Source organism: Heterocephalus glaber, unplaced genomic scaffold (genome assembly GCF_053883595.1).
Source record: "Heterocephalus glaber isolate CG9 unplaced genomic scaffold, H.glaber_assembly_v1.0 deba00001461, whole genome shotgun sequence".
Lineage (NCBI taxonomy): Eukaryota > Metazoa > Chordata > Mammalia > Rodentia > Bathyergidae > Heterocephalus > Heterocephalus glaber.
The window spans coordinates 32,686,080-32,713,768 of NW_028258308.1; the positions used below are offsets into that span (position 1 = coordinate 32,686,080).

Genomic DNA, 27,689 nt, shown 5'->3' on the forward strand with positions numbered 1-27,689 from the left:
ATGTTATTTTTGTTTTAATTAGTAATATAAAAAATGGAGAATGATAATATAGATGCTTCAATCTTTAAATAGAATTCTCAATTTTTATAAAGAAAAACTGTTTGATAATATCAAATAATTTGGTTTTCTAATTTTTCGTACTGCCAGTAATGCTTTACCAAAGAAACCCATAATCATGTACTTTTGAAATATAAATTCTAAAATTTTTTTTGTATATGCCTTTCTGAAAAAAAGATTAAAAATGATCTTTAAAAAATAGGATTTAATTTTGCAGGGCAAACTTCATGAAAACTATCTTAACTAACTCATTTAGTCAAGCTCATGAAAATTTAAAAATTAGTTCTTGTTTTGCAATAACAAGGGATGAGAAGAAAGGATAAGTTTTTTGGAATATGCCTTCAGAATAATACAGAAAATTTGAATTCATAATTCTTTATACAACCTGGTAAATTAACAAACCCGAACATAGAATTTCCAAGTATTATGCCTAAGAAATTCTGAATCTCTCAGAATTGAAAAGAATTTTTCAAGTAGTAATAATTCTTTTCTGACTTATTAATTCCCTTATGTATCCTTAGTTAAGTGAATATCTAGCTTCTGCTTTAATAATTCTTGAAACAGGGAAATATCACTAGTCTTAGTTTGCTGAAACTACTAAAATGCTGAACTAAAATCTATATTCTGCCTGAAGTCTACTCAAATGAAAGTTCAAGGTCTTAAATTTTTAATCTAAAATTTACATTGTAGCTGTATAATACAAATAGTGAAGAGAATTTTTAAAAAAGTTACACTTCCTATAATGATTCTTTTGAGTTCATGACTATTTCTGAATGTCAGCAGTTTGTCAATCTTGCTCACAATTAGAGAATCATTCAGTGTTCTAGACATTATGAAACATTATGGAAGGGTAGTGGACAGAAAGAGATGTCAATGAACTTGCAGAATTGCCAAATGTCTATGTATGAATGAATTCAATATTTCCAATAAGATGTGATCCACTAGAATAACAGTTATTAAGGGGCTTCTGTATAGTTATGTATTAACTAGATTTAGTATAAAGCATGGTTTTATTCATTTTTATCAGTACATTATAGAATGTCTATAAAGTTGGCAAACATGGAATTATTTTTAATAATTTCAAATAATATGCTCAATCAGTGCATAGGGGAAATATCTCTAAATTTAAAGTAAAGGGTCCTACTGTTAATCTAAGAAAGTGCAATAAATGTACTATAGTGTATAGTTCCTCTGTCCTGCACATACAAAGACAATATGGGAAGAGGGTGAAAATAATACATGATTTTAATAGAAATTGGTATATTTTTCATCATTTGTGTATCCCAAGAGATAATCAGCATTTTAAGCCTTGGTCTTTAAATTCTTTTTAGACTAGTATGAGTCATTTGAGCTATGTGGCGTATGTCACAAAATGTAAAATTCAGGGGTTAAAGTAATTTCATGGTCTTTTCAAGTTCTAATAATTAACATCCCCTGAACTTGTGTTAATAATTCTTGAACAGAAAAATTCTTAACTAAGACTTATATACTAGGTTGCTTAATAAATTAGAAATATGCTCCAGCCTGCATACATTTGAAAGATAAGATTTTTATGTCCTCATAATTAATTTCTACCAGATTGATCTCAAGATAGCTGTTGAAAAGTGAGAAGAAAACCAAAAGGTTATTAAATGTAATGAAAGGATGAAAATGGAAGAAAATAATTTTTTAACCAAACTCTAGTCAACTTATAAAAAAATACTGCTGGTTTTAAGATTTGTAAACTTCTCAGGGCAGGATAAGTACTGCTGTCTTCTTTCTGCCAAGACACTGCAGTTGTTTTGACTAAATTTTTTCTTCTATTGTCTTTTGTAGCTTGGATAAAAATTTCATCAGCCTGGAGCAGTGGTTCTTTTTTTTTTTGGTATTGGGGGTCGAACTCAGGACCTTGAATTTTCAAGGCAGGCGGTGGCACCACTGAATTAAATCCCTGCCCCTACAGCAGTGGGTTTAACATATGGTTCCCAGATCAGCTGTATCCAGTTTCCTGGGGATGTATTAGAAGTGCAAATTCCAGGTCCTCTCCTCACTCCCACAGTCATACTACCCAGAAACTCTGGAGCTGGGGCCCAGAAATCTGGTTTAACAAATCCTACAGGTGACTCTTATTCACGCTGAAGTTTGAAAATTGTTGTTGAGTAATGGAGAAAAATATGTACTGTATCTCTAAATAGAACAGTTACCTCACTGTATCCTGCTGGAGTTAAGGGAAAGAAGAGGAAACTTGGTAATTAAAAATGAAAAGGAATGAAATGATGTAGGAAGAATATGGCAGGGAAGGTTGTTAGAAACCAGTAAGATGGCAAGAAAAAGTTGGGAGAAATAAAACTGTCAATAATATTAATTTCTATTTCCAAATTTAATATAGTGAGTTGTTTTTGGTTCATGAAAATGAAATTTAGGCTCACAATGAATAGTAATTTGTCTTTTTGGCTATAGGGAATATCTGATTTCTTTTGAAAATTACTAACATTTATTTAAAAGAGTTGAGATTAGAGGTTCAATCTATAAACTACACAAAAGATCAAGTAAATTGTATTTATTAGCAGCAACGTTAACCAATTGAATAAATCTTCAAACAAGCAAATGTTTCTTGCTGAATCCCATATATAGATGATAGTTTGGGATAAAATAATTCCTGTTAATCTGAGGGAGATTTATTTAGAGTGGTAGGGAGGAGGGGGTAGACTCTGCTTGTTTAGAGTTCTGGGGATTAGTTTTAGAGTATGTCTTAACAGTAGCCTGGCCTAATTGAACCAGCACAACTGGTTTTAGTGTGAATCTGGGTTTAAATATATAAGTTCTGAAATACTGAACTAGTTTCTAAGCTTCTGAAAATTATATAAAAATGATGGGGAGGGGATTTAGCTCAGTGGTTCCGGTACCTGCCTTGCAAGCGCAAGGTCCTGAGTTTGATTCCCGGTACCAAAAAAAAAAAAAAAAGAGGATGAAGGTAGGGTTGTCATGAGGATGAGCAATAATATGCAGTTATGGCCAGGCCAGATAGCATAGGTGTGTAATTTCAGCAACCTGGGAGACTGAGGCAGGTGGATTACAAATTTAAGTTCGGCCTGGGCAAATTAGCAAGACCTTGTCTTAAAAAAAAAGTTGGGGTAGTGCTCTTGCTTAGCATATACAAGGCCCCCATACCACCACCACCAAAAATTTAAAAAAAGAAAGAAAAAAGAAAGTAGTAGATATAAGGGACCCTGCAATTCCCAAGTATAGAGAAGGTATTCAGTAAGTAATAGTTATTAGTACTAATAAAACTTAATCGATGCTTCCTTTTATTATCCCTCCAGAAATGGTCACAGTGCAACTTTTCTACTGTCAAATTTATTTCTGAAACTATCTGTCAATTTTACAAGTCAGAAATGTTTTCTGAAGAGTCACTGTGTATTGAAAAGTTAGAATAACAGACCTCTGGCTGGACTTAGTGGCATGCACCTGTAGAACCAGCACTTGGGAGGCTGAGGAAGGAGGATCACAGTGAGTTCAAGGCCACCTTGGGCTACACAGTGCGTTCAAGGCAACCATGAACTACATAATGAGACCCTGTTTAAAAAAAAAAAGAATAACAGATAACAGACCTTTCAGTCCTGAGAAATAAGATGAAGTGGGGCCATAGTGGCAGTGGGATAAATTAACCCACTTCCATAGGGATACAGTGTGTTGGAACGGAAAAGAGATTATGATTGATGAAAGTTTAGAATTCTAAATTTACATCTAGCTTATAGCATTGCATACAGTTTTTGGAGTAAATTAATAAGCAACAGATTTTGTTCAACTGGTATTCTAAACTGTCACTTCATTTGGTATAAATCACACTGCTAGTCTGAAGAACCTAGAAATAAAATTCAGCAGTTTCTGAAATAAACTAGTGAATGATAAGGAGTGTATTGAGTCCAGGTATTTGTACAAAATCTTATCTTTATTCCTAAACAATTATCTTATGGCTCTGTAGTCTCAATTTGCTGGGTGGTTTTTACATTTAGGTATTTGCATTTTGTATTTTGCATTCTTTTGGTAAAGTTGCCTGGAATGTTTGATGGGAAGCTGAAGAAAATTTCCATAAAATGGCAAAAGGAAAGAACTGCCAAATTAAAGTACTTTCTCATATCTCACTGAGATTTCACATAGCACTAAAAAATAAAACAACCAAGAACCTAAAATGTATCTACTATTTTGAGGAGAGGAAGGAAAAAATAGAAAATATTTTCTACAACAACCAATTCACTCTATAGAATTTGTTGAGGTCAACCAAATTGCCACTGTGAACCACTACTAAGCCAAAGATTGTTTATCATAGGGAATGTTTCATTAATGGAATTTTATGTGCAGAGATAAGTTTTGGAATGATCAAAATGCAGTTAGGTTGCACTTAAGCACTGTCTCTGTCAAACAAATAGGAACCAAACGAAAGTTTTAGAGAGGTGTCACTCTTTCGATTCTCTCCTCTGGCAGTGGTGGTAGCTCTGCACAGTGGAGGAATGGGGTGCCTAAATAAATGCCTCAGGACAAAAGCCTGTGTGCTTCCTCTTTTCTCCAATCATCAACAACTTCTGCAGTTTCTCAAGGCTAAAACAACAGACTGTTAGGATGTTTCATCTTTGCACATCCTAGTAGGTACAGTCACTCTAGGACAGAACCATACTGCTCACAGATCAGTGTCTTTCCTAATGTTCTTTGTTAAAAATCATTGTTTTTATTAAATATAATCAAGATAAAAAGGATCAAAGGCAGTACTTGATTCTCAGGGGTCACTGCAATGACAGTTACAGTGTATTATTTAGCAATGCAATTTATGGTTATTGAAGGAACAACTAGCATCTCAGGAAGAGATGTTAGTTTTAATATTCCTTTGCTATGCAGAATATGAAATGATTCACACAATGCTCCTTCCAAAGAATGAGGCTTTGTATAGATAAAAATTTTTCTTTAGGGCCGGGGATTTAGCTCAGTAGTTTCGCTGCCTGGTGTGCAAGCACAAGGACCTGAGTTTGATCCCTGGTACCAAGAAACAAAACAAAACAAATTTCTTTAAAGAAATTAAAGACAGTTATGTAGTATACAGCAGCTTTATCTTAATAAGGACTAGGGACAAATTTTTTTTTGTTTGGCTAAAGCAATACACATGTTATAGAACTGACATTGCTGCATTATTCCTTTGGTTATCATCATAGGTTTCTGCTTCATTATAGTTACATTTAATATAAAGAAAATCTCTTACACTTTCCAATTTTGTTTTTTTAATTTGTTTTTTCTTTCACACTCCACTGATTCAGAATTTTTAAAGTTTAGAGTAGGACTGAACCTTAGCTTCTAGCTCAATGCTTTTTCTTTTCCGTATGAGGAAACCACCATGGAAATTAAATGACTCATTCAGGGTTAGGCCATATATTGGCAGAATTAGGTCTTATACCTATATTTCTCAAATGCTTTTTTAAATGTGAAAAAAATAGATGTTTTATTTTGAAAAGGACTTATTTTGTTCATTTCTGTTATATTCACTTCTTTTGTTATAGATGAGCAAAATAGTCAACAATTACTTTCTCTTCTAATTCTTTTTTCTATTTGCTATTTCACACAACAACCTTATATTATCCATAATAAATAAATAAAACCCTGCAGAAGAATATTTCTATAGAACCATTTTCTCTAAGAAAAATAAAATACAATTTCTGAATAGAGCAATTTCTTGTAAAAGAAAATTTGACTTTAATCAGATAAAAAAATCAGACTTATATCATTAGTTTGATAAAGACACACACCAAAAAAAAAAAAAAACCCACAGAAGCCTTCCCCCCAGTCTTACAATCTGAGCAACTTTAAGTTTAAATACTATCACATTTTTCTTAGGGGTTACTTTCTTCTTTTTAACATTCTAATATTACCTAGGACAAAGAAAACTTTGAATACTATAATTCTTAAAGAAACTATAGAAGTGTAAAATGAGAAGACAGACAACTGCTATTCAGTTTTAGAAAGAAGCTAACAATGTATTCCATTTAAATGAGTTATTTTCTTTATATTCATATAACCAAGTAACCATACCAGCAGCACTATGCTTCAATTTACAGGTGGATGTTACTGGCCTCAATTTAAGAATTTTCACAAGGGGTACTTGAGGCAAAGTTGGAAAAACAATTTATCAGAAAGCACCAGCATGGGAAACTCTTTGATTAAAGATGGGACACTTAATATTTTTAGCATAAGTTCAAGTAAAATTGATTCTTGACAGTGAATTTACTTTCCTTTCGACTTCTCCCTTTAAATAAGGAGAAACATGTATACACCATTTTAAACATAAACAAGTAAATACTTGAAGATATTTATAAATTTTATAGATTCTGTAAAGGATAATGAGTTATCCATCGCTAAAATAAAAGAAACTCCTTTATGCTTTTAAAATATGTTTAAGAGGACACTGTCTTCTAGCACCCCTCTCAGTTTACAAACAAAAAAAATATGTAATTGATATTCTTATAAAGTTTAAAACAATGTTTTAAAATGTTACATCTTATAACATTTTCATAAAATGTATAGATACCAATCCATTAAAAAAATTCTTCCTCATCTACATGGTTTTAAACATATTTTTAACTTCATTGCATCTTTTGCTGTCCTTGCTTAAACTTATAAGACTGAAGAGTTTAAGTATGGGATCTTAAACTTTCAGATAATAATTTTTTTTGGTAGTCATCAGAAAAGTGATCTTACAATGTACATTTGATGAGAATGAAAAGAGAATTATGATTTTTTGTGGGAGTCGGGGGAATTATTTTTGCATATGTTTTCAGAAATAGCAATAATACTAACTTCATTTTAAAACAATCATATTTACTATTTTATATTCATCCAGCAGAGAATGGAAAAGGTTTAGTGGTACTTGGAACCTCTTAGCCTCCCAATTTTAATCTTTCCCAAAGTCATCATAGTATCTTTTGATCCTAAGAATGTCTGACAGACTCTGGGTCCTTCAATAAAAAAATCAATGCATTTAACAATTAGGGTCAGTGTTATCTCTTTGTGTAGACTTGGATTTGATGAAGTTGTTAAATAAACCATATATTCTTCATATCATAAAGAAAAAAGCTTTGTGTAATAAATCAAAACACTTCAACAAAGTCATAATATAATCTTTTACTATAGTCCTAATATTCTTTTGTTCTTATACTGACAAAGTCTTTGGATAGAAATAGTAATAGAATTCATAAAAGTCAAGTTATAGTTTGTTAAAGCTTTTGAATATGGATGTTTTCCATTAGAGAACATAGTTAATCTAAAGTAACACTTGGTTAAATTATTTAATATGCTATTACTCTTAAACTTTCTTACTTCAAGACAGAAGGAATATGGAAAGGTAAAATGATTAGGAAGAACAGTGAAGGGAAATCAGTAGGATCAATTAAACAGTTATACATTTTAAAAATTAACATATACAAAACTTTTATTTTAAGTAAATACCAATGGGACTCATTCAAAATTTCTTTGACATTCCCTTGGTGTAATATAGTTGAATTAAATGGTATGTTAACTAGATTAAGTATGATATTTAAGTAAAAAGAAAATACACCTTAAATGTCAGATCTAAAATTGATGCTATTAGATATGGGAAAGTATACATGTTTCTATTTATATGTTTAAAAAGAATAAATGTATATATGTTTGTATATGCAGGGTAACCCTGGAGGGATACACAAGAAATTGATAACATTGGTTGCTACTTTTCACCGTCTAACCACCTGTAGTATTTAAATATTGTACTATATATATTTTTTCCCTATTCAACAATATTAAAACCCCACTACTAAAATAAATTTAAAATGTCATGTCAAAGTAAGAACATAGCTTGATTTTTTCCATTATACAAGAAAATATACTAACATTATTTTTCTAAGCTCTATCTATATAAATTTGGGCATATTTTATGACAGAGTTGCTGTGATCTAAAAGTCCAATTCTCAGATAACATGAAATTGGGAAACACATTTTTCCTGTACTCCATTACTATGGTATTGTGTACTGTGTACTGTCTAAACAGCATGCTAACATCTTTATTCTCTTCCTCTGATGGGCTAATCGTTAGTCACCATATCTCTATGAAAGTCAAGAAATCTTTAAGGAAACTTCAGAAAGATTTTAAGAATCATACTTGTCAATGATAAATATTACTCCTGCAGTATTCTATAATTTTAGAATCAATGTTAACTTCTTTTTGTTAAAACATCCCGCTGAAGATGTTTAGTATTTTGGTAAAGACAGACTTCAAACTAAGAGGTGACTAAGCAAAGCCCTTACAAAAAGCTTGGAATAGGATTTCAAACTAGTTTTAATTAAAGACATTTGGAAATAACCAGGAAAAAAATCTCACACATGAATAAATTATTTTCAGAAAACTTAAAAATTCAAATTAAGTCTTATTCATTTAAATATCAAAATAATTGTAAAACAAAACTTAAAGAAATGACAGTACATACATCAGCTTTCAATGGTAGCTGCTTATGAAAATGAATATCTAAGGGTGTATTCTAATTTCATCCTCTTCAAATTGTGCAGCTTAGATAAATGTTTATTTTACTGAAAATATCTGCAAAATTACAATATAAATACATGATTGTATTAAGATAGTATGACTATATATAATGTATTCTTATCTATAGATATAAAATGAATGCAGTAAATATAGCACACTCTCAATGAATTAGTACACAGTGTTTCTCAGTAAAGTACATACAACCTATTATTCAACACAATTATGTAATTTTAAAATGTACATCTCAGGAATATTTTAGGATGGAAGGATACATTAAATCCCCCAATGCCCTTTTTAGTTGGTACTTATGTAAATTTTGAAATATTTTATTTATTTATTTAGCAACTTAGTAGGCTCATTTCATTTCCTTAACTTGAAATTTTATTTCTTTAATCTGGGTATTTAAAAAATATGAAACAACCATACTTTTAATTCTAGTACATCATGTACTATCCTTTTTGTTAGTTACTTAAACACATATCAACATTGAAATAGACTCATTAAAAATTATTTTATCTGGACAAATTCCCAAAACTAACTTTCAGAGTATTATGAAGAGCATCAAGTAGATATAGTCTCAAATGCAATACTCATCTGGATTAGAAAGTTTTAAAAATTTATTCTAATCCCTTGAATAAAAATATGAACTCTAAAATTCTTTGTTAAATGCATTGGGATTTGTTTCAAATGCATCTTCTACCCTTCTCCACTACACTGATTTAATGGAAAGCTGTTACCAACAACAGTGCCAACACAAACATATGCATGCAAGAGATTACCCTACAGATTCTAACTACATAGTTATTGAAACACATCCCACCTGTCAAGGGACATAAATATACATCTTCTATATACAAAAGGTAAAGTGCATTATTAAATTAGTGAACTGACAGATTGTCTGCCTGGACCATATAGCTTTCAAATAGACAAATGTGAAATTCTCCCATTAGAACCAATTATTCCAAGAGGTTCCAACTAGCTTTTCCACCCTGTCATTTATTTTTTTTTGGCCATGCTCTTTAGTGCAAATAAGCTTGTGTTTGACTCAAGTTTAAGGGACATGGCAGTTTGGGGCTTTAAAAAGGAAAATTATAAAATGTGGCAGAACTTTAATACCTTTATAGTACATTGCATCTTTTGCATATAAGCAACAGATTAGTGCTGCTTTTAATTGCTAGGAGCATACTGCCAACTATTACAAGGAACCCGTTTCCAAATTTCATACTATTAGCTTATATTATTACAGTTTGAGACTGTACCACATTATGCTTGGATTATTATGTGCAAACATCATCAGTTTTAGCCTTATACAGTGAACTAGTAATTTTGGTTACTAACTTCAATGCTCATTTTTTACCTCCAACATCCAGTTGCCTTAAGAGATTAATTTCTTCCAGGCAAAGATCCTGTTATTTTGAAGAATACCATGTACACTTGCAGCTTCATTTATGTTACAAGTGATGATAAATAAAATGTATATTGCACAGATAAGAATAGTAGCTTATTTCATAAGATACATGGCAATACATGTTCTAATACCAGAGCTTTGAACTGGATCATACTTACTTATGGCTAATGAATTCTAGGAAATTTTAAGTATCAAAAATCATAGTATCATCTTATTTTTAATGAATACATTAACTATGAAAAGGTAAAACAAAAGGACTGGTAGGAGCCTTAATTTTAGAGTATATTCATTTTCTGGTATATATGCATCTATCCAATCTGTATCTTTGAGATGGTAAAAACTTTGAAGTATACGTACAAGGTAAAAATTTGGCTGCTTAATTAATTCTTTACTTAATGCAAAATTAAACTAATAATATTATATACAATGAATTGAAGATAGTTACCTTTAAGTCTGATGTAATATTGTGTGTGTGTATATATATATATATATATATATATATATGCACACTCAAATCTTAATCAGACTAAAAACAAAAAAGAAATCATATAATCCTAATGGATATAAATATTTTAAAAAGGAAGGTTTTAAGAGAGAGTATAGCAATAGTGATAGGAACAATTGAACACTGGAATATTCACAGCTCCAGTTTGCCAAAGTCTGACAGGTTGATTATTAATAGGCACTATGATGGGCAGCAATAACAATCAGTAGTACAGTAATTCAAGTGCACATCACTCCTTCATATACCAAAAACTACTTTTTAGCAAGCCTACATCATTGTTATTTTACAGTTAGGACTGTTAAAAAATCTTTGCTACTTTTATAGTCTCAACACCCACCATGTGCTATTAACGCTAGTACTAATATTATCTTCTAACCTTCAGTTGTTCCATAGTGATCCAGATGGTCTATATTATAATGAACTGAGATTCCTTCATACTACTTGAGGAAACATGAAATATAATCTGCAAACCAACACCAGTATATGTATCGGGATTACTGATCACCTGTTCTTAAACAACATAAATCAATGAAATTAATTTTCTTATTTCATAACAAAGTTTTCTTAGGGACACTAGTTGGGGGCAAGTTTCTGAAGGAAAAAATTTAAATAATATTTAAAAAATCGAAGAGCTACATTCTGATCTCAATCCATGCAGCCAGCTCTCATCAATGAGCTATATTTGGGGGTTGAAACCAGTGTGCTGGATCTTAAACATGATTATATGGTCTTAATGTATGGAGGTGAATAAAGCCAAGATAAAAGACAATCATTTCATTCAGAATAAAATATAGCTTAACAAATGAAATTTCAGTCAGTTAATACAGTGTGGGTTGGTACACATGCACACTATATGCACTTGCTTAAAAAATTGCTTAGGTGTTGAAAAATTGATGTGGCACTTTCTGGAAAGTAATTTTTTAAATACAGGTAAATGGATAAGTCTTGTGTAAAGGAAACTTTTTTAAGTATCATAAAGAGCACCTTGGAAAATGCCTGAATTTTCCTTTTGAATATGCTTACAACCAATCCTATCTTCAAATGTTTTTCCCAGACTGAAAATTTGTATTTGAAATGCTTTTAGGAAAAATGCTTTTTTTTTCATTCTAGAATTAAAATACCTGTAAAAGTCAGGTTTATATTGGAAGTCTGATGTCGTTTTATGGGTACCAATTGCAAAAGTGCTACTAAAATATAACATTACAGATGTATTTTTATACCAGTTAATTGGTGCACCAACCCCTCTGAAATTGTGTTAAAGAAGAAACATAAAATATAACACCTTAAGTCCATTTTATATTTTAGGGAAAAAATCTATCACAATCTTCAAATTAGCATGAAATGCTAAAACACCAAGATTTCCATAGCAAAGCCACTGGATAAAGCCTCCCACTCATAAGTGACACAAAAGTAATTCCTAACGCTTTGAAAAGTCAACAAAAATACATGGTACAATAAATTGAACTGAAGACAGGATTGTAACTAGCTTAAAATAACCAATTAAAACTCTCATGGCTTTGATATGGCAACTATAAACTGTAGGGTTACCACAAAATTTGAATACTACATTAAGAAATATTATGATCATGTATCTTTAAAATTTAATTATCTAAAGAGATTTTATCTTTTGACCCTTACTGTTTCATATTTATGCAATGGGCAACATATTTCTGCTTGTACTTTTATAATATTTATATTATATCTGAGGTCAATTTCTGTTTCTGTGGTAACTGTCCTACAGGTAGGCTTAGCAGCTTTTCATGAAGTAGGGATGAAATACTTTTTTGGACATTTGTTAAATAAAAATTCATACTCTCATATTAAATATGTGTATCTTTTTTCAGGACTATGTCATAGTGCAATGTAAATTTTAGTTATAGTATTTAGAAGGTCAAAATGTCATATTTTGTGCTGATTTGCATACTTCAATAGTCTGGAGCAGTTGAAACAGCTAAACTGGGAAAGTTAGAATTCCCATAAGAATTATAGTGATCTAAGTATAACAGAACATGAGAATCAGACTTCTTGAAGTATAAACTACTACAGGTATTACTAATAACAAAGGGCCAAAAAAGAAAAAAGAAAAAACTTCTTCAAATGATTATGGATCAGTACTTTTAGCCAATTTATGATTTTAAATTTTGCCTGATGGAGTTCAATTTCACTCTAGTCGAGGCATTCTTGTTCTTCACCACTGGCCCTTCTGCCATCCATTCTCTTTTCTTTATGGCTGTTGCAAATTTTCCTCATCTCTTCTTCATACTTGATAAAATTCTCCCCAAACCTTGTCCAAGCTTTGAATGGAACAGTAATAGTATTACGGTAAGGCGGCCTCACCTCACTTACCTTCAGGAAAATTCCATATTTATTAGAGCCCACATCAAAGTAGAACCTTTTATTGTCCACTCTGAAAGAAGTCCCCTCTGGGAGTTCAAGTGGGTCATCATCTCCACCTCTTCGTTCTTCTATGTCTCCTTCACCATAGTCTTCAATCAGCTGAACCAAGGCATCACGAAACTCAATCATTCCTTGTGCAGGGAGGACAATAGTCTGTTCTTGGCCCAAAGTGTGGCCAAAATAACCTATCATTCCAGTCCCCCGCATCATGGTTTGTCTAATTCTTAGGAAGCGACCCCGTTGATTTTCCTTTAGGTCTAGGTAATATTTCCTATTGTCCCTCTCGATATAGTCCGTTTTGAGGACGCTGTGAGGATGCTCTTCGGATCCCACTGAGACTGGTGGGGAGGGTGCCGAGTGCTTCTGCCTTCTCCTGGAGCCTTGTTCTTTGCTGTGGCCATGCTCTTGCCGGTGGCCTTTCAGGCCCAGGTGGGCGTAGTGCTCGATGAAGTCCCCTAGACAGTCCTTCAGCTCCGCTGCCACAGACAGGGAGAGGGTCAGTTTACTCTTTCTGATATTGTCCTGCCGGCCTCTCCCTATCCAGACTTCAGCTATCTTTAGGAACCGTCCCCGAGAGCTCTGCTTCACGTCTAGGTAAAACCTCTTTTTCTGGATGTCCACTCGTTTGGAGGCCAGTTCTTGGATTTCAGTTGCGCCCCCAGCCTGATTAGGGGTGGCTGAAGCTGCGTAGTGCGGGTAGTGAGAGTGCTGGGCCTGAGGATAGAGTCTAGTCTTGCTTAGGCCAGAGCCCCCTACATTCTTGCCTCCGCGGCCACGGCCGCCGCCGCCTCCCCTGCGCCTGGCTCCTTCCATCTTCAGCTGCAAGTGACAAACAGACACACGGGGTGGGGTGGGTGTGGGGTGTTGGGAACAATCGCAGACGCCCCTTGGCCTGTGCTGCCCCCTCCTCGGCCGCCCGGGACCCTCACACCTGCCGGGCTCGCAAGGCTCGGGCCTTTGCCGGACCTCGGCGGTAGCGGCTCCCGCCTCTGCACCGCGCACACAGCATCCCTCCGCTACCACGGCCTCCCAGCCCCGCTCCCGTATGCCGCCGGGCCGCCCACCACGGGCTCGGGAGCCCCGGGGGTCTCCAGCCAGCAGGCACTCACATCATCTCTGCCATCACCGCTGCCGCCGATGCCCTTCACGACCACCGCCGCCGCCAGCTCTCGGCCCCTCTGCTGCAGCCGCTTCAGCCGCCGCCCCCCCGCCGCCGCCGCTCGCACTGCCCCCCGCCAGAGCAGCGGGGCAGGGGCATCGCCTGCGGCGCCCGCCGCTGCCGCTGCCCCTACTGCGGCCGCTGTCTAGATTCGGGCACGGGCCCGACACCCTCCGGGGGAGGGAAGCGGGGAGGCTGACAGCGGGGGGCGGCGGTGGACCCCGCCTCCCCAGCGCAGCCGGCTGAAGGGAAGAGGGGCGTCTCCAGCTCTCCCTTGGGGCGCGCCCTGACGGAAGCCCAGCGCGTAGGGATGGGAGGGTGCGTGAGAAGTGACTGGACAGGTGTGAAGATAGGAATAAGGACCAGGGGGTGGGAGTGCTCTGACTAGCCTGATTCCGCTGGGATGTAGGACTCTGGCGGCTCACCGGCACCTGCGCGGAGACTACATTTCCCGAAGTGCTCAGCGGCAGCCGGCGTCTGCGCACGCGTACCTCGCCGGCCGGGGGCGGGGCAGGGGGCGGTGCCGGAGGCGGTGCCGGGGGATGGGGAAACGCTGGCTCCCAGAGTTGATGTATATGGTGTGCGCCCGTGACGCTCCCGCGTACCTTCTGTAGCGCGGGAATAAAGTTGGTTGATTTGGTGCCTAGTCTGAATGCCAAGGTTGCGGGCCTTGGGGTTGTGACTCTCACAAATCCTCCAGCTGAAGGAGAAGACCCGTCGAGCTGGCTCTTTCCAGGGTAACGTGTTCTCCCCCACTCCTATTCCCGCAGCTCCGTCTCTTGGGATGTGTCATTCTTAGCTTCTGACACTTGCAGGTGTTCAGATCCGCAGAGCCAGACCCTTTGCTATGTTTGGGAGACTCCTCAGGGGAAAGGGTCCATCTCCTTCCTCTTTTCCTCTGCGGAAGAATACCTTCAGACGGCGGGCAGGCCTTCTCGAAGCTTCTGTTCGTCGGAAAGTGTATTTACCCGCTTACTAGTAGTCTACGAAGTGCCCTTAGGAGCTGTTTTTAAGATAAGGCCTTTGTTATTGCAGAAATCCAGCCACTTCACTGTGCACACAGCGAAGCCAGGGGAAATAATCAGATATCTATCATTTAGTAATTTATGTTTGATTTCTTGAGTCAAATCATTCTGTATTTGATGACTATTTTTCTGGTTGTATGTCAGTTGTTCTCTGGACAGGTTTGATATGTAAAAATTCTACTCCCAACTGGGAAGGATAATAATGTCTTTAGGATGCTAATTTAGGAGTCTGAAAATCAGAGTAATTTAGGCTTTGCATGTTTACAGACTATACATTATGCAAAAGTGGGTGGAAGTTGGGATGGGGAGTGAAGTTCAGATTAGGATATTCGTGAATAGGGCCCCCCTCACCTTTCTCCTTTCCTGGTGTTGGGGATTTAACTTAGGGCCGGCCTCCTGCCTGTTAGGCAAGTGCTCTACCACTGAACTACTTTCCCAGTCCTCCCTGTATTAATAAATTCAACATGTATTTATGAGTGCTGCTCCTAGGTACTAAAAATACCAACACTGAATGAAACAGAAAGATCTCTGTGCTTTTAGATTTCACATTTTATTTTATTTTTTCCCCATTAACTTTATTGGTACATTTTAGGTATAAAATACAGTTACATTCATCATTGGGATCTTGAACCATTACATGAGTATCTTGGTTCTTATTTTTTTTTCCCATTCCCTTGCCCTCCCTTCACCCCCTCCACCCTTCCCTATTTGCAAAGACCTTGTTTCCATTTTTTTCCTCTTCTCATATTTTTTCCTTTCCCTTTTTTCCCTTCCCCTACCCCTCCCAATTCCCCTGCTCTTTTAGACCTTTTCTTCCTGTTACACAATATCAGTTATACATTTTTTAAATTACAATATTAAGATCTAGGAGACATTACCACAGATTTTACAGAATTTAAAAGGATATAGAAAGCATATTACAAAAATCTTTTTTGAAATAAATTTGACAACTTCTAAGAAGTAACTTGGAAGACAAATTAATGAAACTAACTCTGGAGGAAATATAAAATTTGAATAGCACCTATTAAAGAAAGTATATTCCTAGCTTGAAAACCTATCTATATGACAACAGCAGGCTCATAAACATTTTAACTGATAAATTATATCAAACAATTAAAGCAGAAGAAAGAAGGAACACTTCTCCCCTCATTTTAGGAACTCAACATTGTGCTAATCCTAAAACTGGATAAAGATAATAGAAGAAAAAAGTATGAACATAGATAGAAATTTGTTTAACAAAACAAACTATTGGAAGTCAGATCTGGCAGGATGTAGAAAGTGATTTTGTTATAGGGATGGCAGTGTTGGTTCAGCACTGGAAGATCCACCCCCAAAAGTCACCATTTAACCAGAGGAAAGGAAAAAGCCATATGGTCCTGTCACTAATTGGAGAAAAAGTATTGGACTGAATTCTACAGCTGTTCATGGTAAAAGCTATCAGGAGACTAGAAGTAGAACAGAGCCTTCTCAACAGATTAAAGACATGTACTCCATACTTCCAGCGAGAACGCCTTGTATGAATGGAGAAGATACAATGCTTTCTCCTTAAGGTGGGGAACAAGGGCAGATATGCGTACTCTTTATCTGTCCATTAAACTTTGAGACTTAGTCCCCACCAAAATAGTCTGGCAATAAAATGATACAACTAGGATAGAATTGGCAAGGCAGAAGCAAAATCTTTATATGTAGATGAAATGAGCATCTACAGAGAAAATCCTAAGAAATCTCTAGGAGCCCCTAGAACTTATACTTGAATTTAGCAGGATTAGAAAACACAAGGTATACATAAAAATTCAGGTCTGTGTATACTTGCTATAAATGAAGAATTGGATATTGAAATTTAAAAGTTATGTAGGAGTACAAAGGACCTAGAAAAGTTAAAAACAAAAACAAAAACAGTGTTGGAAGACGTTTAGTACCTAATTTTAAGACTTCTTCTAAAGCTACAGTAAAGATTTCACATTTTAGTGGAAAGAGACATGCAAAAAGTCAAACGTGTGACATGTCAGAGATGAAAATCCTATGGAGAATAATAAAGAGGGGTGAAGAGTGTGAGGAGGATGGGAGCTGTAATTTTACAATAGGTGGTTAGGAAGGGCCTCACTGAGAAGGTAATTTTTTATTAGGAATTGAAGGAAGTGAGAGATTACCTTACGGTTATCCAAGGGAAAAGAAAGTGAAAGGCCCTGAAAGTCTGTTGATTGTATTCAAAGGCCAGTTTAGGACATCAGCCTGTAAGCTAGAGTAGGGTGAGACAGTAGGGCAAGAACTATAAGGTCATACTGGAAAGAGCAGGGAGACTAGTTTGGAGATTTGAGTTTTCATTCCGAGGAAGATGAAAAGCTATTGGAGAGTTGTCAGAGAAGCTGTCATCTAAATTATCTTTTAAAAATTGTGTTAAAATGTATATAAGAAAATTTGCCAACTTAACCATTTTAGGTGTGCAGTTTGTGACATTACACTCACCATCTTGTGCAACTGTCACTACTATTTATTTCCAATTTGGTTTTGTTTTTTAATTTGTTTTTGTTTTTGGTGCTGGGGCTTTATCACTGAGCTACACATCTCCAAAACTTTTATCACTCCCAGCAGTGTCTGTTTGAGTCCCCTTTTCAGTTCTTTTTTTATTAGTACATATTTACGATACATAGTAATTATATTCAGCTTGAAGTTTTGATACATATACATACCACATTTTGATAAATTTTTACTCCCCCTCCTTTTTCAGTTCTTTTGGGTATACCTAGGAATGGACTTATTTTTGATAAAAGTTTATTTTTATATATATAGTAGGCTTCAAGATGGTAGAACTTTCAATACAATGTCAAATAGCAGTAGTAAAAGTGAGTATCCTTGTCATGCTCCTGATCTTAAGAAGACTTTCAGTCTTTCAGCATTATGATGTTAGCTATGGGTTTTTCATAAGTTTATCATGTTGAGGAAACTTCCTTCTATTCCTAGTTTTCTTTTTTTATCATGAAAGGGTGGTGGATTTTGTTGCATGCCTTTTCTGTGTCAATTGAGATGATCATGTGGTGTTTTTCTTTCATTCTGTTAATGTGATATATTATATTGATTGATTTTCACTGTTGTATTCCTGGGATAAATCTCACCTAGTTATGGTATATAATCCTTTAAATTGAGTTATCTTTTTTTCATTTAGTTTATTGGTACATTTTAGGTATACAATACAGTTAACAGTCATCATTGGAATCTTGTACCTTTACATGATGTATCTTGGTTCTTATTTTTTCCCCATTCCCCTGCCCTCCCTTCACCCCCACCACCCAAATTGGGTTATCTTTAAACAGAATCAGTTTGTCCATTGTTTTGAGAATAGATTATTGGGGAAAGCAGGTAAAAGGTAATATGGATTGAACTGGGGTTATAGGAGTGGAGATGTATGTTAAAAAGAGGTAGAATTTTGCCTTAATTTGAAAGCTAGAATGAATAGTATTTGCTGAGATTGGATACAGGATGTGAAAGGAGAGGAATCAGGATGACTCCAAGGTTTCTAGCCCTAACAATCAGAAAGATGGATGTGTACTTTCTGACATGGGAAATTTATGAGTGGTTTAGAGAAATTTTTTACCTGTTGAGTATAATATGCCCATTAGACATTCAAATATTTAGTAAATAATTGGATATCCTAATTTGAAATTCAGAGAAATGGTCTAGGCCAGTGATGGTGAATCTTTTAGAGCTTTCAATGGTAACAAACAGCTGGCTATGGCATGCGTGCCATGGGTTTGCCACCATTGATCTAGGCTATTCATAAATTTGGAAGTTATCAGTGTATTATACAGCTGATTTAAAAGTGATCAGACTAGACGTGATCTCCGAGGTAGAAGAGTTGAATTCTGGAGCGCTTGAGGTTTAGAGATTGAGAGGATGAGGACGGTCCAGAAAGGGTACTAAGAAGGAGCTGTTATAGACAGGACATCAGGGATTATCACAGAAGTGTAAAAGGGTGTGGATATGATTGTGTCACTTCATGCTGGTGTATTGAGCCAAATAAGATTTGAGAATTGCTTATAAGATTTGGCAATAAGAAGGTCACTAGTAACGATAACGTAGGCCCGTTGGGTGGAGTGCAATAGTTTCAGGAGGTTTAAGAGAGAATTGGAAGTGGAAACAGAAATGCTAGTGTAGATGATTCTTTTCAGTAGATTTTCTATGAAAGGGAGAAGAATAATGGGGGAGTTAGTTGAGAGTTGAGCTTTTTTTTTTAAATTGGGAGAAATTGAGTATGCTTTTATATTGATGGGAGTTTTCTGGTCAACCAGCAGAGGGAAAATTATTGATATAGGAGAGATGAAAAATGTCATTGAGTAGATAAGCGGTATGGAATCTAGTACATCCACGAAGAGGCTAGATTTGGGAGCACAGATAGTTCAGAAGTTACAGAAGAGAAAGTAGATGTATTACGGTTCTTCTGAGAACAGAACAAATAGGAGATCTATATATTTATATCTGTATCTCTCTTTACCTATATTGAGATTTATTATAAGGAGTTGGCATACATGATTATGAAGGCTGAGAAGTTACAAGATAGATCTAACTAGAAGATTTTCCTAGGAGATTGGTGAAATAAGTTTCGGTCTGAGTCCTGAGTCCAAAGGCAAGAAAAGACTGATGTCCCTCCCAGCTTAAAGACAGGCAGAGAGCAAATTCTCTCAATCTTAAGTGGATTATTTTAGGCCCACTCACTTTAGAAAGAGCAATTTGCTTTACTTAGTTTACTGATTCAAATGTTAATCTCACCCAGAACTCCCTTACAGACACATCCAGAATTTTTAAATTTTTTGTGGTGCTGGGAATGAACAAAAGATAGTAGACAGTGAACTTGTTAGGTAAAATTGTCTACCACTGAGCTGTATCCCAGCCCCTCCAGAATAATGTTTAACTAAATATCTGGGACAAGTTGAAACAAAATTAATCATCACAGTAGAGTATATAGGTACAGATACTCTTGTATGAATCGATTTCAGGGTAAGAGCTTGTGAAAATTCCTTTTTGATTGCTTCTAATTAAGGGTAGTTGGAAGCAGGGCTATCAGGTAAGAGTGAGGATGGGGGAGGAGTATGATAAGTTTAAATAGAGAAGAGAATATATATGATACATTTAGCATAGGCAGGGGGGATAGTAAACAAAGGAAAAGTTGCAGGATTTCCAGGAGCATTAAGGACCCACTTGTAGTTGGGAGTCATAAATTTAAAGGTGAGACCAGTCAACATGGTTATGTTTTTCACCTTGAACATTCTTTTGACAGCATGCACTAGGATTAGCCTGAAAATTTCTTTTATTTAATTAGGTTGAGTATTCCAGGAGAGAATAATGAAGCTGAAAAGGGCAATGAAGTTAAGGGAGTATGCAAGAGATTAGGTGTTTTTGTTTGAGGCGGGTATTGGGGATTGACCCCAGGGCCTTTGAGCTAAGTTGTAGCCTGCGACCTTTTTTATTTATTGACACAGAATCTCACTAAGTTGCTAAGTGGCTGGGGCTGGACTCCAGCTTGCTATCCTTGTGCCTCAGCCTCTCAGGGTGCTGGCATTGTAGGTATGCTCCACCATGCTAGTGCAAGGATGTATTTATATCCTTGTAATTTAAACTGATGAAGAAGAATAGCCAATGAAAAGGTGGTAGGTCATGGCTGCATCAAAAGATTGTTGGAGTGGAGTTTCAGGGGGGTAGTGGATGAATTTGAAAATTGGAAGGTGTTATTTAGAGAATGGAGTTCTTAGAATTGAGGTAATGGAAGAATTTTAGTCATTGGAAATGACAAAGTATCTTCCTGGGAACAAATAAGTGGAGGAGAGGTGCAAGGAAGATCATTGGTGGAGAGCTATTGAGAAAACTGAAAGGCATGAGTTCCCTTGAATACCACCAAAGATTGTAACCCACTGGACAAGTAAAGTGTGGGAAAGGGTATAAGATGGATGTAAGTGGCTATGATATGACAGAGGTGATGGTCACAGTGATAATGACAGTCCATTAACACCCAACTCAAATACTATCAACTTTTTTTTCCATTTTAGCACTCAAAGGTTAGATGAGTTACATATAGGTATGTTGTAACTCATGGTCAACCCATGAGCCTTCATGAACTTCTTTTATCTAAGTGTTCTTGTAGGAGTAGTATGTCACTCAAAGCATCTTTTTTTATTTGCCATCTTTTTTTTTTGTATTAAATTCTTTTATTGGTACATTGTAGGTATACAACACAATTACATTTCTCATTGGGAATTGTACCTTTACATAATGCATCTTGGTTCTTTTTTTTTTCCCCATTCCTAGCCCTCCCTTCACCCCCTCCACCCTTCCCTATTTACAAAGACTTTATTTCCATTTTTTCCATTTCTCATCATTTTTCCTTTCCCTTCTTTCCTTTCCCCTGCCCCTCCCACTACCCCCACCCCTTTGGACGTTTTCTTTCTATTTTGCATTATCAATTATTCATTCTAATCAATGGTATATTTTAGGTATACAATATAATGACATTCATCATTGGAAATTTGCAACTTTACATGGTCTCTCTTGGTTCTTATTTTTCACCCTTGCCCAGCCCTCCCTTCAACCACTCCATTCCTACCTATTTACAAAGATTTTGTTCCTATTTTTCCATTTTCTCATATGAATCCCATTCCCTTCTATCCTTTCCCCTAGCCCTCCCACTTCCTTCCCCTTTGCCCCTTTTCTTCCTATTTCACATGACCTATTATACATTTAGTCCTTATTTACACTTTCAGTTTCTCACACCAGAGAAACTATTCGTTGTTTGCCATCTTGAAATCCTTTAGTAAGGGTTTATTCTAACCAAGGTAGCATAAAGTTTTTCTTGGCTTTCTTGCTTCTTTGGCTGATCTTTTGAGGTTAGCAGACTATTGTGAGTAATGTATCGGTGAGAAGACAGGGAGAGAAACAGGCATACTCTGTATGCCTTCACATCTAGGATTTCACATCTAAGGAATCTAGCTAATAGAAATAATGTCTAGGGCTGGGGCTTTAGCTCAGTGGTTTTGTCGCCTGCTGCGCAAGAGCAAGGACCCGAGTTCAATCCCCGGTACCAAAAAACAAAACCAAACAAGAAATAATGTCTAAATATACTCAGATATATACAAGGTGGCTCATTGAAGATTATTTATGCTAAAATTTGCAAGCAAACTGTCAACAATATGAAATAGTTAAATTATGATAGCTAAAGAAAATGGAATTCTGTATAGTCTTAAAAATGAATTTAAGAAATGATATTAGGTCTGGGAGTATTGCTTAGTGATAGAGCCCCTGCTTATCATGCATACAGTCCTGGGTTTGGTCACTAATACTACAAGGAAAAAAAAAGAAAAAAAAGGAAGTGTTATTAAGTTTTAGTTATCTCATCTTATTAACAAGGATGCTTTCAATGGAAAAACCAGTCAAAATGACTTCATCAATAAAAGGTTGGCCTCTTTAATATACCTTCTGGACTAGGCAACCACCAGATTCAATTAGGGTTTTGGTGTCTTTCTGGCTCTGTGCTTTGCCTTCTTCTATGAAACGCTTCATAGTGGTTTCTTGTGGGGGTAAGATGTCTGCCTGCATCAACCATCAATCACATCTAACAGGAACAAAAGCATCCTCTCCTTTACCATAGAAATAGCCCTGAGCTTTGTTTTTAATTGTATTGCCTTGGAATCAATGATTGAGGCCAGGGTATACAGGCTAGAGAACTGAGACCTTGAATAGCACGGGGAGTGGGATTTTCCTATTGGCCTTAAGACCATTGAGTTTCACTTCTAGTGTTGGTGATGAAGTCAGTTCCCAACAAAAAAAGTTTACTGTTATATATGGTAGTACGTGGAGGGCTAAATGGACATCAGAGTGCATTAAGGTATACTGTACATAATGGGTCTGTTACCTAGTTCTTTCCTAGTACTGTAAATGCTTTTGTTTTCTTTTCAGTACTGGGAATTGAACCTAGGGCCGCAAGCATGCCTGGCAAATGTTGTACCACAGAGCCACTAACTCAGCCCCCTTTTTTCCTCATTTTATGGTAACCAGATTATTTTTCCTTCTGTCATTATACTTGGGGTTCAGATTTGAAAAAAGAAATATAAGCCATTGTATATTATTTACAGAGGTGCTTTATATTACTCTCAGATTGCAAGATGTAGATGGGGTAAGGGAAGGGAGGGAGAGAAAGAGGGAGAGGGAGGTGGGAAAGAGAGAGAGAATGAACTCTTATTGAGAAACAAGTAAACTGTGGAATATTGAAACTCCCCCTTCACCTGCTTGACCTTAATCTCATGCTGTTCCCTGTAGGGGCACTTATTAACTGGCTGTGTATCCTCGTGGTTTGTAGATGACATTTACATTTTTTCTGCATTTGTTTGCATTTATTCGGTGTCTGTGGTTCTGCATCTGTGGATTGAATCAACTGGGGATCAAAAATATTCAGAACAAATATTGTGTCTTGTCATTTCCCAAACAATAGTTTAGCTACTGCATAACATTTACAATGTAACAGGTGTTAGAAATAATCTAGACATGATATAAAGTATATGGAAGAATGTGTTTGGGTTATTTGCAAATACTACACAAATTTTTTTTTTTTTTGTTACCGGGGATCGAACTTGGAACCTTGCGCTTGTGAGGCAGGCCGTGGCACAATAGAACTAAATCTCCGGCCCAACATAATTTTATATGAGACTTATCCACTCATTTTGGTAGGGATATAAGTTTTGGAGCCAGTCACCCATGAATATTAAGGAAACAACTGTACACAAAATTTCATTTTATATATATATATATATATATATATTTGTTTTTGGGGGGTACTGGGGGTCGAACTTGGGTCCTTGTGCTTGTGCAGCAGGCAGCGAAACCACTGAGCTAAATCCCCGGCCCCATCATTTTATATTTTAAAAGTTAAATGTTATCACTTTATTGACACTTGGTTTTCCCCGTTTCCCTTAGCACAGTGGTGTTGAACCTATGGTATGTATGTTATTTGTTTTTCTTTTAAGACAAAAGATGTTAATGTAGAGTTGTTTTTTTCTAAACTAAACCTTAGTGTTTAGGTTTAATTTCAGTGTTGGCACTTTTTGATAAATAAGTGATTTTGGGTTGCAGTTTGGGCACTCGTCTCTGAAAGGTTCGCCATCACTGCCTTAGCACATATCTTAGATAACTTGTCTTATTAACATATTTAGTTCTATTATACATATTCCTCTGCTGTCTGCCTAATACACCATATTATGGATGGGTCATTGTTTGAATGTTATGCTACTAATTGCTTCCAGTATTTTTGCTGTTATAAATTTTAATGAACGTAACGAACATCCTTTACTTCTGTGTGTGCATGTGTGTCCTTGGCATTTCCATGCACCTTTAAAATTTTGATGTCTGTCTTCTATAAAACATCTTTCAAAATGGTGGAGATAGTTTCTTCTCTCTTGCAGGTACTGTACATGATCACTCATAAATTATTGCAGACAATGATATAGCAAAATTCTAGCCAATTGGTCTCATTCATTGAATAATTTGTTCCTTCTCAAAGATTGGGAATGCCTCCTTTATCATTTGTTAATGTTCTATATTTACCTGGATATATTTCTGGCCATGATATGTCTTATTTATTATATATATCTATATGTATTTCACGTGTATACCATGATGTTTTGTAATACATATATCTAGAGAAATGTTTACTAGACAAGCAAGTCAAGCAAATAACAGCCCTCACCTACCATAGTTACTTTTTTCTTCTTCTGTGTTTGGTAAGAACACCTAAATCTACCCTGTCAGTAAAATTTTAGTACAATTTCATTGTATTTTAATACAGTGTTATTAACTGTAGTCATCATTCTGTACATTGGATCGCTAGAATTATTAATCTTATACAAGTTTGCTTTTTGACTTATCTTCTGCCATTTCCTCTCCCTCTTACCCTGGTAGCCACGATCTACCCTACTTCTATGTATTTAACCTTTTTTTTTTTTTTAATATTTCACATGTAAGTGAAATTATGTAGTCTTTTTTTTGTGTGTGTCTAGTTTATTTAGCATATCTTTCACAGTCATACATGTTACTGCAAATGGCAGTATTTCTTATTTAAGGCTGATTAATATTCCATTACACACATGCACGTGTGCATGCACACCCCCTCCAGTTTCTCTATCTGTTCATCCATATGTTGACTACTGCGAATAATGCTGCAATGAACGTTTGAGAGCTCAGATATCTCTGTGAGGTGTTGATTCATTTCCTTTGGGTGTATATCCAGCAAGGAGATTACTGGGTCATATGGGTATTTTTATGTTTTAATTTTTGAGAGAACTTCATATTGTTTTCCACAGTGGCTGTACCAGTTTATATTCTTCCCTTTTTATCCTTGCCAACACTTACTTCTTGTCTTCTTGTAGCTATTCTTACTGGAGTGAGTTATAACTCATAGAGATTTTGAGTTGCATTTTCTTGATTAATGATGTTGAGTACCTTTTCATAAACTGGTTATTTTTATATCTTCTTTGGAAAACTGTCTGTTTGGGTCCTTTGTCTATTTTTAAATTGCGTTATATATTATTATTGCTGTTGAGTTGTATGAATTCCTTATATATTTTGGATATTAACCCCTTATAAAATATATGGTTTGCAAATATTTTCTCCTGTTCTGCAGTTTGCCTTTTCATGTTGTTTATCATTTCTTTTGCTGTACGGGAGGATGGATTTGAGTTTGATATAGTCCCACTTGTTTATTTTTGCTTTTGTTATCTGAGCTTTTGGTGGGATCCAAACTTTATTCCTTGGGGTCACAGGTATGGCTCAGTTGTAGAGCACTGCTTAGCATGCAGAAGGCCCTGGGTTTGATTCCTAGCACCACAAATAAAAGCAAAACAGAAAAGCAAACAACTTCCCTCCAAAAACCCTCTAAAGCTGGAAAAAAACCTCACATCATTGTCAAGTAAATCTTAAGGAACTTTACTCTGTGGTCTTCTAGTTTTATAGTTTTAGGGGGATTTAATCCATTTTGTGTTGATTCTTATGTGTAATATAAGATAAACAGGTTTATTTCATTTTTATTTTTATTTTTTGTGGTACTCTGGATCAAACCCACAGCCTCACCTATGCTAGGCCTACTCTTTCCTATGGAGCTAAGGCCCTAGGTGTGGTTTTATTTGTTTGTTTTTTGTAAATGGGTATCTACCTTTCCCAACACTGTCTTATTTGTTTGTTTATTTGTTTATTTATTTATTGGTACTGGGGATGCCAAGCTACATCCCATTCTAGCCTCTCAGAGTGCTTTGGGTTACACACGTGTAGCATGCCTGGCCCAACATCATTATTATTCATACTGTTATTGTTTTTTGTTTTGAGACAGGGTATTGCTTTGTAGTTCAGGCTGGCCTTGAATTTACTATGCTCCAGGTTGACCTGGAACTTGAGGGAATCCTCCTGTCTTAGCCTCCCAAATGGTGGGATTACAGGTGTGTGCCACCATGCCTGACCCTGACACCATTATTGAAGAGACTATTGAATTGTCTTCTTTTGGCCTCATCCAAAATTAATTTACTGTTTATGCTTCAGATACTCTCTGTGCTTTCTAATCTGTTCCATTGGTCCATGTATCTGTTTTATGCCAGTACCATACTGTTTCCCTTCCTATAGCTTTCTAATATAATTCAAAATCAGGAAGGGTGATGGGTCCAACCTTACTTTCTTAAGGTTATTTTGACTATTCAAGGTCTTTTATGCTTTCATATGAATTTTAGAATTGATTTTTTTCTTTCTATGGGAAATGCCATTGAAATTTTGATAGAGCAATTGTATTCAGTGTTTAATGCTTTGGGTAGTATGGATATTTTAACAGTATTATTTTTTCTATTATGAAGTCTCCTAATCCAGTGACAGTGAGCCTTTTAGAGACTGAGTGCCAAACTGCAACCCAACACCTACTTATCACAGATAGCCAGCATTGCAATTAAACCTGAATACTGAGGTTTTAGTTTAGAAAAAACCAATTCTACAGTGACATCTTTTGTCTTAAAAGAAAAACACACTGTCTTAATCCATGAACAAGTTATACCTTTCTTTTTATTTGTGTTGTCTTTACTTTTTTAATCATTGTTTTATGGTTTTTAGTATATAGACCTTTCACTTCCTTAATTAGATTTATCCCTGAATATATTATTATTATTATTATTATTATTATTATTGTTTTGTTTTGTTTTGTTTTCGGTAGCAGGGATCGAACTCAGGTCCTTGCGCTTGCTCAGCAGGCGGCGAAACCACTGAGCTGAATCCCTGGCCCCTATCCCTGAATATATTATTATTTTTGATGCTGTCACTAATGGAATTGTTTTCTTTTTCTTTGAATTTATTTTTATTTTTATTTTTATATTTCGTGGTAGTAGGAATTGAACCCAGGGCCTTGCAAATAGATGCTAGGCAAGCACTCTGCTAGTGAGCTACATCACCAGTACAGGATTGTTTTTTTTTAATCTTTCTTTTGCATAGAATATTTTTGGTGTAAAGAAATACAACTTATTTTTGTTTATTGATTTTTGTATGTTGCTTTACTGAAATAATTTATTAGTAATAGCATTTTAAAAATGGAATCATTA

At 35.8% G+C, this 27,689-nt stretch overlaps 2 protein-coding genes across 11 annotated transcripts in view; one reads left to right on the plus strand and one right to left on the minus strand.

The window, feature by feature from the left end:
- Purg (purine rich element binding protein G) overlaps positions 1-14,111 on the minus strand; it is a 33,478-nt gene extending 19,367 nt beyond the window's left edge. For 2 of the 3 annotated variants that reach the window (XM_004855415.3, XM_021236849.2), the window contains exons 1-2: positions 14,013-14,111; positions 12,853-13,722 (exon numbers count right to left, since the gene is read on the minus strand). In XM_004855415.3, coding sequence (XP_004855472.1) covers positions 12,853-13,716 — 864 coding nt within the window. In that variant the 5' untranslated portion in view covers positions 13,717-13,722; positions 14,013-14,111. Of the gene's footprint in view, positions 1-11,608; positions 13,723-14,012 lie in introns of those variants that run through there. The other variant, XM_004855414.3, reaches the window with a different exon arrangement.
- A 488-nt stretch (positions 14,112-14,599) lies between these two features.
- Wrn (WRN RecQ like helicase) overlaps positions 14,600-27,689 on the plus strand; it is a 169,281-nt gene continuing 156,191 nt past the window's right edge. For 4 of the 8 annotated variants that reach the window (XM_087217239.1, XM_087217241.1, XM_087217244.1 and 1 more), the window contains exons 1-2: positions 14,715-14,799; positions 24,043-24,063. In XM_087217239.1, coding sequence (XP_087073365.1) covers positions 24,061-24,063 — 3 coding nt within the window. In that variant the 5' untranslated portion in view covers positions 14,715-14,799; positions 24,043-24,060. Of the gene's footprint in view, positions 14,800-24,042; positions 24,064-27,689 lie in introns of all 8 variants that reach the window. The other 4 variants (XM_021236843.2, XM_013076106.3, XM_021236847.2 and 1 more) reach the window with 2 other exon arrangements.